Source organism: Arachis duranensis, chromosome 3, assembly GCF_000817695.3.
Source record: "Arachis duranensis cultivar V14167 chromosome 3, aradu.V14167.gnm2.J7QH, whole genome shotgun sequence".
NCBI lineage: Eukaryota > Viridiplantae > Streptophyta > Magnoliopsida > Fabales > Fabaceae > Arachis > Arachis duranensis.
In genome coordinates, this window is record NC_029774.3 from 117,755,163 (window position 1) to 117,767,607 (window position 12,445).

The 12,445-nt window shown below is 34.6% G+C and overlaps 1 protein-coding gene across 1 annotated transcript in view; it reads right to left on the minus strand.

Annotated features, from left to right (window-relative positions):
- Positions 1–2,350, minus strand: part of LOC107480427 (oligopeptide transporter 4) — a 3,440-nt gene extending 1,090 nt beyond the window's left edge. Inside the window, 2 exon segments of the mRNA XM_021138923.2 lie at positions 1–714; positions 1,714–2,350. The exon segment at positions 1–714 is cut by the window's left edge and continues 22 nt beyond it. Coding sequence (XP_020994582.1) covers positions 1–714; positions 1,714–2,330 — 1,331 coding nt within the window. The 5' untranslated portion in view covers positions 2,331–2,350.
- Positions 2,351–12,445: the final 10,095 nt, after the last annotated feature.

A 12,445-nucleotide genomic window follows, 5' to 3' on the forward strand; every position in this document is an offset into this window, starting at 1 on the left:
AAGATGCATAGTAAGAGAGAAGCCACAAGCGTTACGAACAGCATCACATAAAACCACCAAGATGGTATGTCTTTGTATTTCTTCATCAGTTTCGTGTGGATATCTTCTTTGCCTTTGCTTGAAGCACGATACCGCTCCATAATCTCCCTTCCGTAGAAGCAAATGACATGGGTAATGGTGGCGGCAATGGTGGCAAATCCAAAACCGTAAGTAAGAGAAAAGAAGACGCTAAGATGAATTGGACCCATCTTGAGATACTTTTCAACATCCAATTCAAATTTGTTATTTACAATGGAGCGTATATCGTATTCTTGGCCCTGTGCTGTGAACAAGGAGGAGGAGAAAATGGGGAACTTATTTGCACCATACACGTTGAAGCCCCAATAAGCAATAGGGATGACGGCATAGACGATTAGTGCATAGCCCACAAAGACGTTGACAATGGCGAAGAATGGTGAAACGAGAGGGCTGAACAAGAAGGAGGCAACGGCGGACCAGTCGAGAGTGAGGGCTCCCAAACCCAAACCGTTCATGCCTGAGCCAATCTGTTGAGCGGTGACTGACTTGGAGAACACCCAGCAGAGCCATGAAATGCTTGTGAGGGTCTGAAACAAGTATCCAGGGAGCACGGCCCATGAGAAGCTGCAGAGTAGGGCAATGAAGAAGAACTTTGCCCTTGAAATTCTGCGCCCATCTTCTTTCTCATGCAGAGCTCTGCGTTAGTTTAATCATGTGTCACTGTGTCAGTAACCACATCACAATATAAAAATTCTTTTTATAATGTTAAGTGTATAGAAATTAAATTTATCTATAAAATAACCAAAAAAATAGAAGAAATGATATACTAACTCATAGTTTGTGTACTTTTTTATGTACACACTAATTCATATAAAAAATGTGTACTTTTATGAATTAGTAGATGACTATCCAAATATATTATCCTAAAATATAATTTTTTTTCCAAACAAATGTAGCAGATGTTTATATATTTTTTTGTTGACAGCAGATGTTTATATATATGTGACTATTATTATTATCTATAAAAGAAAATTTATAATTGAAAAGTAGTCCACACATAAATTTTTTGTAACCAAATTTAACTAAGTTGAATAATAAAATTTGGTGAGTGAGTGAGTGAGAGTAAAAAAAATTATTTTTGTTAATATTAGACCAAATTAATTAGACTTAGTTGACAAAAAAATGTTTATTGTAGCATTATTTTTATAATTTTAATTTCATATTATTTTAAAATATATCATGTTAATCTTTAAAACTTATATTTGTTATTATTTTATTCTTTTCTTGTTTATATATATAGGAATCACTTAAATAAATTCTAAAAAAATTATTGGAAGTTCTAGCTTATTCGCCTAATTATCCTCGTACTTTTAAAATTTCTACTCATATCCATTCTCGCGATAAATACCAAAGATAATTATATTTGATGAATTTATTTTTTTATAATACAGGAACAGATATTTTTATTTCAATTAATTTAATTAATTTATTTATATTTTATAATATTATGAGTTGAAACCAATTTTATTTCATCAAAAACCAATTTTATTTGAATAAATTCAAATTTCAGTGTTAATGAAAATGTACCAGTACCAGTGAAGAGTAGAGGAGTTTAGGGTTTTGAAAGTGGATTGAAAAGAAAGTATAATCCATTAATGCTAGCTAAGAGAAATTGTGAATGAAAGAGATAGGTACCGGAAAAGAGAAACTTGGACAAGGTTGCCGGGCCACCACATATGGGCTGGCTCCACCACGTACTTCCTCAGCAACCCTGCCCACCCGTATCCTAACACCTGAGTAGTGATGATCAGCAGCCATGCAACCACGAACGAGATCGACCTTCCGTAGAACGCCTTGATGATGTTCACGATCCCCACCGCGTACGGCGACCCCGACCCGAAGGCGGTGCCGGCGTTCGCAAATATGGTAATCAGCACGTGCTCCTTCATGTTGAAAGGTCCCGGATTCAAGGAGAATTTCTTTGACCCTATCCCGAACTTCGTGGTGGGGAGGACTCTGGCCATGAATCGCCCTATCGGCAGTGTGGCCACCTGCACCGTGATCTGCGTAATGACGAGGGGCTCCGCCCTGTAGGCGAAAAACTGGTTCAGGAAGGAGAGGAGGCAGCAAGAGATAAGCCCCAGGAACCACATGCGGAAGGTCCAAACGGGTTGGGTTGGGTCGTCCGTGTTGGCCACAGTGAGTCTCACTTCCTCAATCGGAGAAACTTCTTCTTCATCTTGTTTCAGTTCCTTGTCTGATTTCGACATCTCTGGGTCTGTTTTGACGTTCTTCATGGTCTCTGAAGCCATAATGTGCGTCACTCCTTCTGATTTGAGCTGCACTGAAGGAGTGTATAAGATGTATACTCATTCAGTGACATATATACGAGAGATATTCCAACAAAGTCAACATTGGGTCGCATTACAGCCCACTAATAAGAATTATATCTAATTAATTTAAATTTTAAATTATTGTTTACTTTAGTTTAAAAAAAAAACGTTCTGTATACTTTTTCTTATTAAAAATTTATTTGACTTTGATCTCGTTGAGATAAAAACAGATCAGATCAAATTTTTACGATTTTTTTATCAATAAAAGAAAAGATAACTATCGACTTAAACATTTTACTAATTTGGATCATCATTATCAATGATTAAATAATAATTAATTTTTTTGTATGTATATAATATTTTAATATAATTAATATTATTCTCGCAACAAACATGTTTGGATTAACTATTTCTAAAATCAATTAATAAAAGAAAAGTTAGTTTTTTTAAATAGTATAAAAAATAAAAGATATTGTTTCGGCCCGGCCCAACTGGTATTATGCTTCGAATTGGGCGACCGATCCAACGGGTACGTCTAACCCGAACTAGCAAGCCAACCCAACACCTCCACTACTTCAGCTAAGCGCCTGACAGTTGGGAGAAAGGAAATTTTTTGAAAGGCGGGTATGTTACTTTGGGACCCGCCCTAGGTACAGGGTATATAGGGGGAGGGCCCTATCCTTCCCCGAGGTACGTCATTATTCCTCACTTTACTGCTATTGGCACCGATTCTAACTTGAGTTTCGGAGTCCTTTTTGCAGGTGGCTCCCCCTTTTCTAATACCACACATTGGGAGGTTGCGCGGACCTAGCCTTCCATTTCTCAGCACAAACCCGGGAGATCCATCCACTCTTCAACCAGGGCCGGACTCCCCCCATTTCTCTTACCGCCTCGATTAACCGACCCGTTCGTTACCTGGCTAAACGAACATTGCCGCCGTCTGTGGGGACATGCCTGAATGGATTTCTTGTGGGTTCCTGTGGAAGGAGGGGATGGAGGCGAGCCACGTGGGGTGGAATTAGTTCACGGAACCAGTAGGGTAGCCTCCTTGGCTTTCTCTCGCGAACACACGCAATCCCCACCCCTCTCGGCGAGGTGAGCCTCCCTCCCGTTCCTAGGAAAGGCGTCCCTTCGGAGGGACGGAGAGCGACAACGCTAGGATAATGCAGGAGCTGCACCACGGGATGCAGAACCTGGAGCGGGAGCTAGTGAGCAGAGAGTGCTACCAGCCCGCCCCGAGGCAACATCGTTCCCGGTCTCCTCAAAGGAGGGAGGAACCCAGAGGAAGAAGTCCCCGAAGGGACTGAGCCCAACGCATGCCGACCCCACGGTCTGAGCCAGAGAGCCAAGGAGAAAGCAGGGAGGTGCCGAGGAGACGGCAAAACCCTATAATCTACACTCGCCCTCCAACGAGACACGCCGAGGAGGAAAATCAAGAAGATAGCAGAGAAAGACCAAGGAGGCGACGACAGGCAACCGCTTTTCACCACTCCATTTTCGAAGTCTGATTACCGAAGCATTTCGATAAGCCAACGGACATGAGATACGGCGGAATCCAGGACCCTTAGAAACATCTAACAGCCTTTGAGGCCATGATGAATCTGGCAGGTGTGGGCGATAAGGTGAGGTGTCGCACCTTCCCCGTTACCTTGGCAGGACCGGCAATCCGTTGGTTCAACGCTCTTCTCCAAGGATCCATGTCAACCTTCGCGAACATAACCCGTGCTTTTCGGGCTCAATTCACCACGCATATTGCCAAAGCTAAGCACTCAATCAACTTGCTAGGAGTGACACAGAGAAGCGGAGAACCAACCAAAAAGTATCTGGACAGGTTCAATGATGAGTGCCTGGAGATAGACGGCCTGACCGACTCGATGACCAACTTGTGTCTGACAAACGGGCTGTTGAACGAAGATTTTAGGAAACACCTTACCACCAAGCCTGTGTGGACATTGCAAGAAATCCAAAATGTGGCTAGAGAGTATATTAACGACGAGGAGCAATATGTGTAACTTTAAGATAGATTACACATCATGAGTATGTATAACAACTCGAATTTTTAAAATTAAATAATGAATTATTCATGATTTANTACCTTAAGTTATCACTTTCTAATACCATTTTTTTTATTTTTTATTTTTTAGTTTTTTGTCGAAGCCATTAAGAGAAACGGAAAAAAAAAGTTAACGTGGCTTTTATATATATACTAGCGTGATAACCAGTGTAATGCACGAACAAAATTTAAACTTAGTTAAAAGAAAAATACTAAGAATATAACTAAAATGTATTCTATAAAAATAGATATGTTGTATTAAATTTGGATAATTACAAAATTATCACTACGTTAAAATAAAACAATATAATACAACAATTATTCAATATGTGAATAAATAGTATAATATATTTTCTAAGATAATAAAAGATAATAAAATATAATAACAATTGTTAGACACTAAAAAAACAGGAAAAAGAAGTCCAAAAGAGATGTAGTTTACTATTACGTATAATCTTAAAAACACATAACATCAAGATACCTATTGATACCAAAACAAAATATTTTCAACATATATAAATTTGTTCATTAATAAAAAAAATAATATATGTCCAAAACAACTTAACATATAATTCAAAATATGTATCAAATAGAGTTATACATAGGAGGCCTAACATCGCTGAATCGACAACTCTATCTGGCGGTTAGCTATCGAGCCGAGTTTCAAGGTAATGAGTCCCCCTCCTTTAAATTATATACTCTACAACATTCATTTCACCCGATCCCAAACTTCCATTCTCCACCTCTTCCTCCACTTTTCAATAAGTGGAAAAAGAACACATTCTTCTCTACATTGGAATCTGGACCAGTGATCGTCCAAATCGAACCATCTCCAGATAGTTTAAGATACGCAGCAAATTTTGAAGATAAATACTACAACAAATAATTCATAGTTAAGATAAACATAATATTTTCATACACAATGAATAACAGATTTAGGAAGAATATTCAATAAGCTTGCAAGAAAAAAAAATAAAAGAAACCACTCTTTTGAGATCAAGTTACCAATCTAGATTGACCCAGATCCGAAGCTGTGATGATCTTTTCATAATAAACCTCTGGAGTGTATCTAATTTAGGATAACATGAATATGTTAGTCACCACACTAAAAAATAGCAAGCTATCTCATGATATTAAAATCCAAAACAGAAGGAAAAAAAAGTAACATTTAGCATTACCTATGATCAGACAATTCGTTTGTCGTGTTACTTTGTTCGTTGACCTCCAATGATAAAGTGCTTTCATTAGACAAATCTATCGGATTATGCGGATTATCCCCAACTAGTGTCCCATCTTGGTCATTGTTTTCATCACCATTCGATGAAAACTGATCATCAGATTGTTCAGACCCAGATAGAACCATCACATCAGCTGATGAGTCCTCATCAATCCTGGTATACTTTATGTGGAACACTCTTGATACATTATCAAGTGTCTCTGAGTCCATTAGCTCAGACACATATGAGTGAGGATCAAGGTGAACTTGGATGGGTTGGTTGTCATGATTCCACAATAAAATAAAATAAATTCCAAAACCGACATACCTAAATTGAACAAATGCCCCTCTATCGATAAAATAGAAAGTTCTAATCTGTTTAAATGAGTAGTCAGTTATGAGCAACTGATCATTCTTTCTTATCACCTCCAGCACTAAACAATTATCTAGCTCGTCAATGACATAGAACATTGGCCCTAATCCTTCGCCATGAGTTGAAATAAAACTTGAGGGAAGATGTCTCTCACCCTATATTCAAATTTCTTCCCAAAGTTAATTCATGTGTGACAAAATATGCTAAAAAATGCTTCACATAATTTTACCTAATTATTTAACAAAGAGATGTATATATACCTTTAAATCTACCATATTACCAACTGAGCAACACAAGAGAACAATAATCACATAAATGAACTGACATTATAATGAGCATCACAAAATAGGTAACTAAGTAACTAACACATATGAGGTCTTTTTGAATGTCCAAGAAAAAATACTGAAGTTTTGAAAGAAACAATGAAAAAGAAATTGTTGTTATCTTGATGGATTCTGAAACCAAATCATGTACATGAATTTCGAATCATCTTTTCACGTATTAATAAATGCTGAATTTTTAAAGTCAGTATCAATATATGTATGACTAGTAAAGATTATATTATTTATTTTGAATGGACATTGATAATTATCAAAACTAATCTTTTTAGAGTTGTTATAGTCTACACCCATTTGAGATTAGAAAGATTAAGAACTCAGAATTAGCTAATCAAACTCATCTAACAGGAAAAAGAAACTATCAAGAAGAGAAAAGTAGAAAAGACCATTAACTGAATATAAATTAAAAACAAACCATTCAAAATCAGTTAACATTCATGATATATATATTCCACAATATATTTCGTTACCTGGTTATTGAAAATGCGAAATCTAAAAATCAGTTCTTTTCCGTTGGACCAATATTACTGGGTTGCCAAAAACCTCCTATTAGCAAATAATGGTACGATTAGAATCTAAGACTGAGACTTTTAACCAAAAAACCAACTAACTAAGTATACAAAAAAAGTAACAAATTAAAAATATATTAATGAAAAATACCCAAGAAACCACTTTGGAGAACTACTATACAACATATTTTACAGATTACGACAACTTCTGAAATCTGGCCTACATATAAATGAGAAGCCAATAAGTTACAACATGAAAAATATCTAAGAAAGAATTAAAAAAAACTATAGATGACATAACATCGATATTTAATTGACATTAAAATTTTCAAAAGTTAATCTGAAATATATTCAATGGAATTGAAAATGCAGCAAAGAAAACATCTTCTCTAATGCTGAGCACCATACCTGTTTGGATCTTTTCTATTGGCATCCATCGCCATTCAGCCTTATCAGATAGAGAGACTTGGTATAAAGATTCAAGAAGAAAGAAAAGATCTTGTCTCTTACTGTAAAAAAGAGCATTATAATAAAGTAAACCTTAATAGGAGATTTCAACAAATTTAAGAAAAACAGGTAATAAAATTGAATCCATAAACATAAAGAACAAACATAAAGAAGGAACAACAACCATTGATAAACAAAAGAAGAACTAGATGAACAAAAATATCGTTATTTATTCTAGTAAATTAAATTTCTACTAATGCTAATTATAATGTTGAGAAGTTTCAGAAAGCTAACCACTACTACTAATAATAATTTAAACAAACAATCATGAATTATGAATTTGTTAATTGGAATATGCATTACAAACGATATGAAAAAAAGAAAATATACAAAAATTAGATTAATATTAAAATATAAAAGACCAGAATCAATATTAAAAAATTATAAATATGATTTTCTTTTTTTTACTCTTAAAATTGTTTTAAATTATCTGCTTAATATTTTTTTTATTGGATACAATATAGTAATACCAAAATTACCGAATTTCACACTGCCAATACAACCCCAGTGAAACTGAATTAATTAACTTGCTAAAAAGAAATTAATAAAAAATAGCTTTCTGTTATTATCCTTTGAACTTCTCTCATGTTAATAACTTACATTTTAGTATGTTACCTTAAATGTAGCTTCCTAATCAAGATGATTAACAAAAGTAGCAGCTACCCACGTATTACAACCTGCTAACAAAAAGCATAAAAAAAGAACTTAATAAGAATAAGATGTTGGACATATCCTTGCATGATACATGCATGCCAAAATATATGACGATATCTTATATTGGTTCAAATTAAGACTCAGCAACATGCGAGAGCAACAAAAATTTTAGTATTAGTCAAAAAATAATCACAAAAGATACTTGAACTGAGCCTATTCACATAAAGGTATTAACTGGATATTTTCAGAAGACAAAATTTTAGTTGATAAAATGACCGAAAGAAAAACTACAAAAAATGAGAAGAAAAGCAAAAGAAAAAAGAGTGAAGAGAAGATTATGTTGGGACTGTAACAGTTAGGGCAAAACCTTAACTTGTTATTCGATTGTCAGAAAATTTATCTGTTGAACGAAATGGAGACGCCGAGACCACTGGAGATGATGACAAGTTTGTATCTTGTAGAATGATTTGGGGTTTAACCCTGCAAAAAGTTAGGCGGTGTCTTTCTGGGTTGAGTGAGCTGAGACCCCAAAGAGAAAGGATGGTCGGTCACTGCGTTAGGTCTTCTTTGTGACCTTCTTTTTTTATTGCGTGTGTGTGTCTTGTTTGTGACCTCTGTTCTTTTTTATCGCGTGTGTGTAGGGGTAGGGAGGGGGTGGGAGAAGAGAGAGTGACCTTTGGTTTTTTAGGTTTTTTAATGTTTTCATGGTAATGTTAAAGAGGTAAAAATACCAATAGAAGATATAAGATTATAAATTAAATAATCTAGATAATTTCTTTAAAATAAATGACACTAAAAGAACGATTATCAGAAATTAATCATTAGATAATACAATTAATTTCACAATTATTAATCACAAATTTTTTTAATATTTATGATAGCTAAAAATAATTAAATATTGAGAAAAATATATCATAATATAATTTTTTTATTCATTTCAATGTTTTTGATATCAATAAATTTTATCTGTCCCAAAATTTAACTAATTTTGACAATATTTTTTCGATTTTTATTTTTTATTGATAATTAGAAAAAAAATAATAAAAAATCACAGAAAAAATAAAAAACTAAAGAAATAATTAATCAACAAAAAATTTACGAAATATAAAAGAGATTAACATACAAATTAACAAAAATAAGTAAAAAAATAATTAAGAATGTATTTATTTTTTTATAAAAAAATATGGTTCTTCCTCTTAAACTTGAAACTTGTTAAAAGAAAAATTAATTATTGTTAATAATTTTATCATTAAAAATTCTTTTTAATAATAAAATCTTCCTAACAATTTTTTAAACTAATCTTTCCTTTTTTCTTATATCGGCCGAATGAATAACTTTTATAACATAAAAAAAGTAAATTTTATGTAGATAATAATTGTTTATATGTACTCTAGGATAAAGTTTCTAATTAACCCACAAACCAAGAAGAAAAAAAAGAAGAAAATTAAATATTAAATATATCTATTATCTTCAAGTACAAAATGAAATTTAAAACTTCTATCAAATTAAGATGACATTTGAAAACTTAAGATATCCATTTTTCCAAAAATAATATTATAAATAAATTGAATCATATGAGAACTAAAATTATAATTTAGTCTAAAGAAAATATATAGTTATAATAATGGTATAAGAATTAGGAGTTAAAAAAAACAAACTCCATCAAAGATGTGATAGAAAATCATTAAGGAGAAGCTGGTTTAAAAGAAGGCTAACTTTTTAAATTATCTGAACATAAAATAGCAATGCTTCCTTTAATATCAGAAACGACAGCCAATACCCATTTCAGCATCCATAAGAATGCAATCATAAACTAACCTTAGGAATGGCTTAGAGTAAAGTTGCTCCAATCTTTTTCTATCCTAAATTAAAATTTATCAGTGAAATAGTTCACCAAAAAAGTCAAACAGTTCATCATAGTGTGTACCTAAGGAGTCCTGCAAAAGAAGTCTGAGTTTGCTATTTGTGTATGGAATGTGAGAATTTTTTTGAGCTAGTGCTGTGATCACATCTCCCAAACAAGAAAGAGACTTGTTAATGAATTGTGCTTCCTTTAGTCTTTCCCCTGTGACTTCGGACTTCTCTACTCATTCACTTCCAGCAAAGTCTATCAAATGCAGATAACTGCGAATCATGTTACCGGATGTATCTTTTTCGTGAACATGCACGGTGAGTACAGTGAATTAAACAACCTTTATTATCAGTGTCTGCATTAAACATTTAAATTTAAGTTATAGGGTCTGAACAAATTTTAAAAAATACTTGTGGGAATGTCTACTCCTATTGTTCAGTGCAGTGTAACTGACTGCACGGTTGACCTCACCGAGTTTCATGAGGGTCAAAACATCACTTGTAGATGTCACCGGACGCAATATAGCATCAGGAAGACTCAATCCATCATCATTGCAGCTTCTAATCTCTAATTTATTATTTGTTTTGTCCTCAACAAGTAGGTCTCTAACTTGTTTATTGTAAACCTCGACCATTTGAACATAAATGTCATATGCCATAATGTCTTTTCTGTCAGTAGACATTCAAAACAAATCATTAAGAGCGAGATAATTGATCCCCATATCCTTAGACGTTCCACCTGATAGACCACTCTGCCAAAAGAAAGAAGAAACAAAAAATATTAGATGGATATATAATTGGTTTAAGTTTGCATATATAGTAAGCAGGCATTGCTTGTTATTTCATTGGTCTGTGTCCACATTAATTAATATATGGAAGAACGAATGCAGTGTGTATCATACTTCTTTTATCTTACCCTGGTGTATGTCTTCCTAGATCTAGTTTGACCATATGCGAAAATACAAACATTATATCAATCCATCACGGATCTAATTAACAGCTCTGTGTCCTTAAAAACCTCATCTGTGTACAAAGTTAAAATAAATTTCAATAAAATGATGTAAAAGAGAGGGAAGGGGAGCAAAAATTTCTGCAATCAGCATGTGGAACTCTACCTTAGCCAGCCTTTGCACCAAAAACCTAACTGAACTGAAAAAGTTTCCTTCCATCTTTCAATGTTTTGGATGGATCTAAAACGAATACAGAACCATCCTCCCCAATGAAATCAATAGTATTCTTGGATTCAGCCTGGAATATGGGGTCTGATTCTGCATTAAACTCGAATATTATCTATCATTTGGACTTGAAAAGTTTGACAAAATTAACTTTGGTCAATAATATATAAAGAGAAAGTGGCTGTTCCGAGGGTTACCTGAAACTGTAGGTCAATCTTGGTCGAGATCTTCTGTGTTGGTCGGAGCTGACGTGTCCGACAGGTGTGTAGCGGCTGGAGCTGGTGTGTCCGACTTGTGGGACTGAAAGTGCTGCTGATCCTTCGTCCCTGGAGGGTGGGGGGTACCTGCAAGGGACTCTGATGCTTAAGTTAGCAAGGGTATTAAGCAGGTATTGAGTAGAATCAGAGTATGAGTTATACCTGGGTGCTCCAGTGTATTTATAATAGTGAGATGTGGCCTTCTGTGGATAAGATAAGTTAGTTATCTTATCTTATCTTTATCTTATCTTTTAGTGAAGTCATCTTATTTTCAAGGGAACTGCCCTTCTCTCTGTAGGCTTGGGCCGCCTTAGGATTTGAGGTGTGTTCCTCTATTTGGGCCCTTCTCTGGGCTTTTCTGGGGACTTGACCGAGCTCTTTGGGAAGAGGTCAGGTTGTCCTAACCTGAAGAGGTCGGTCGCTTTGTCTGTCGAACATCCCGGGTCGAACACCTCGACTTAGGGTATGAACAGTGGCCATTAATTAAATAAGCAATTAAAAATTCAACCTTTCAGATCTTGAACCATGTTAAATAATTTCCTATTCTCTTCTACTACTCTGTTATATCCACCAGCTTTAGTTACCATATCCTCTACTTGACTCCCTGAATTCATAAACCAGTATTTCATCTCAATAATTAATAAGCATAAAACTGATTCTCAAAACACACAATTAACTCACAATCAGAAGGAAAAAAAAGCATCAATTCAAAAGGTAACAAACTAACAAATCAAGCCATCCAAATTCAAACACAATGCCCTTTGGAATTTTGGAATAGTTCCAACACAAATCTCAATTGATGACATACTAGTGTAAATGAAAACACCCCTTTAATAACTAAATTTATGAAGATGGTTCCCATCCTCTAGCAGTATTTGAATTTTTCTGCAAAAACAAATTGGAAGTGACCTATTTATCGTGATAAGTTGCTAACAAATCTGAGATTGCAGAGTGAACAACGACAATTCATAATGATATCTAACTACTCAAGCAAAAATAATAGGAAATGTTAACAACACTTTTTCACTTCCTCGACTAAGTAAATAGATATTTTTGTGATACCTAACCCTACCTCGATCACCACCGTGGCTGCTGCTGCAGTACGTCATCTTCTTCGTCTTGTTCAAATGCTGCTTATGCTTCTCCTTCTGCTTCACCAGC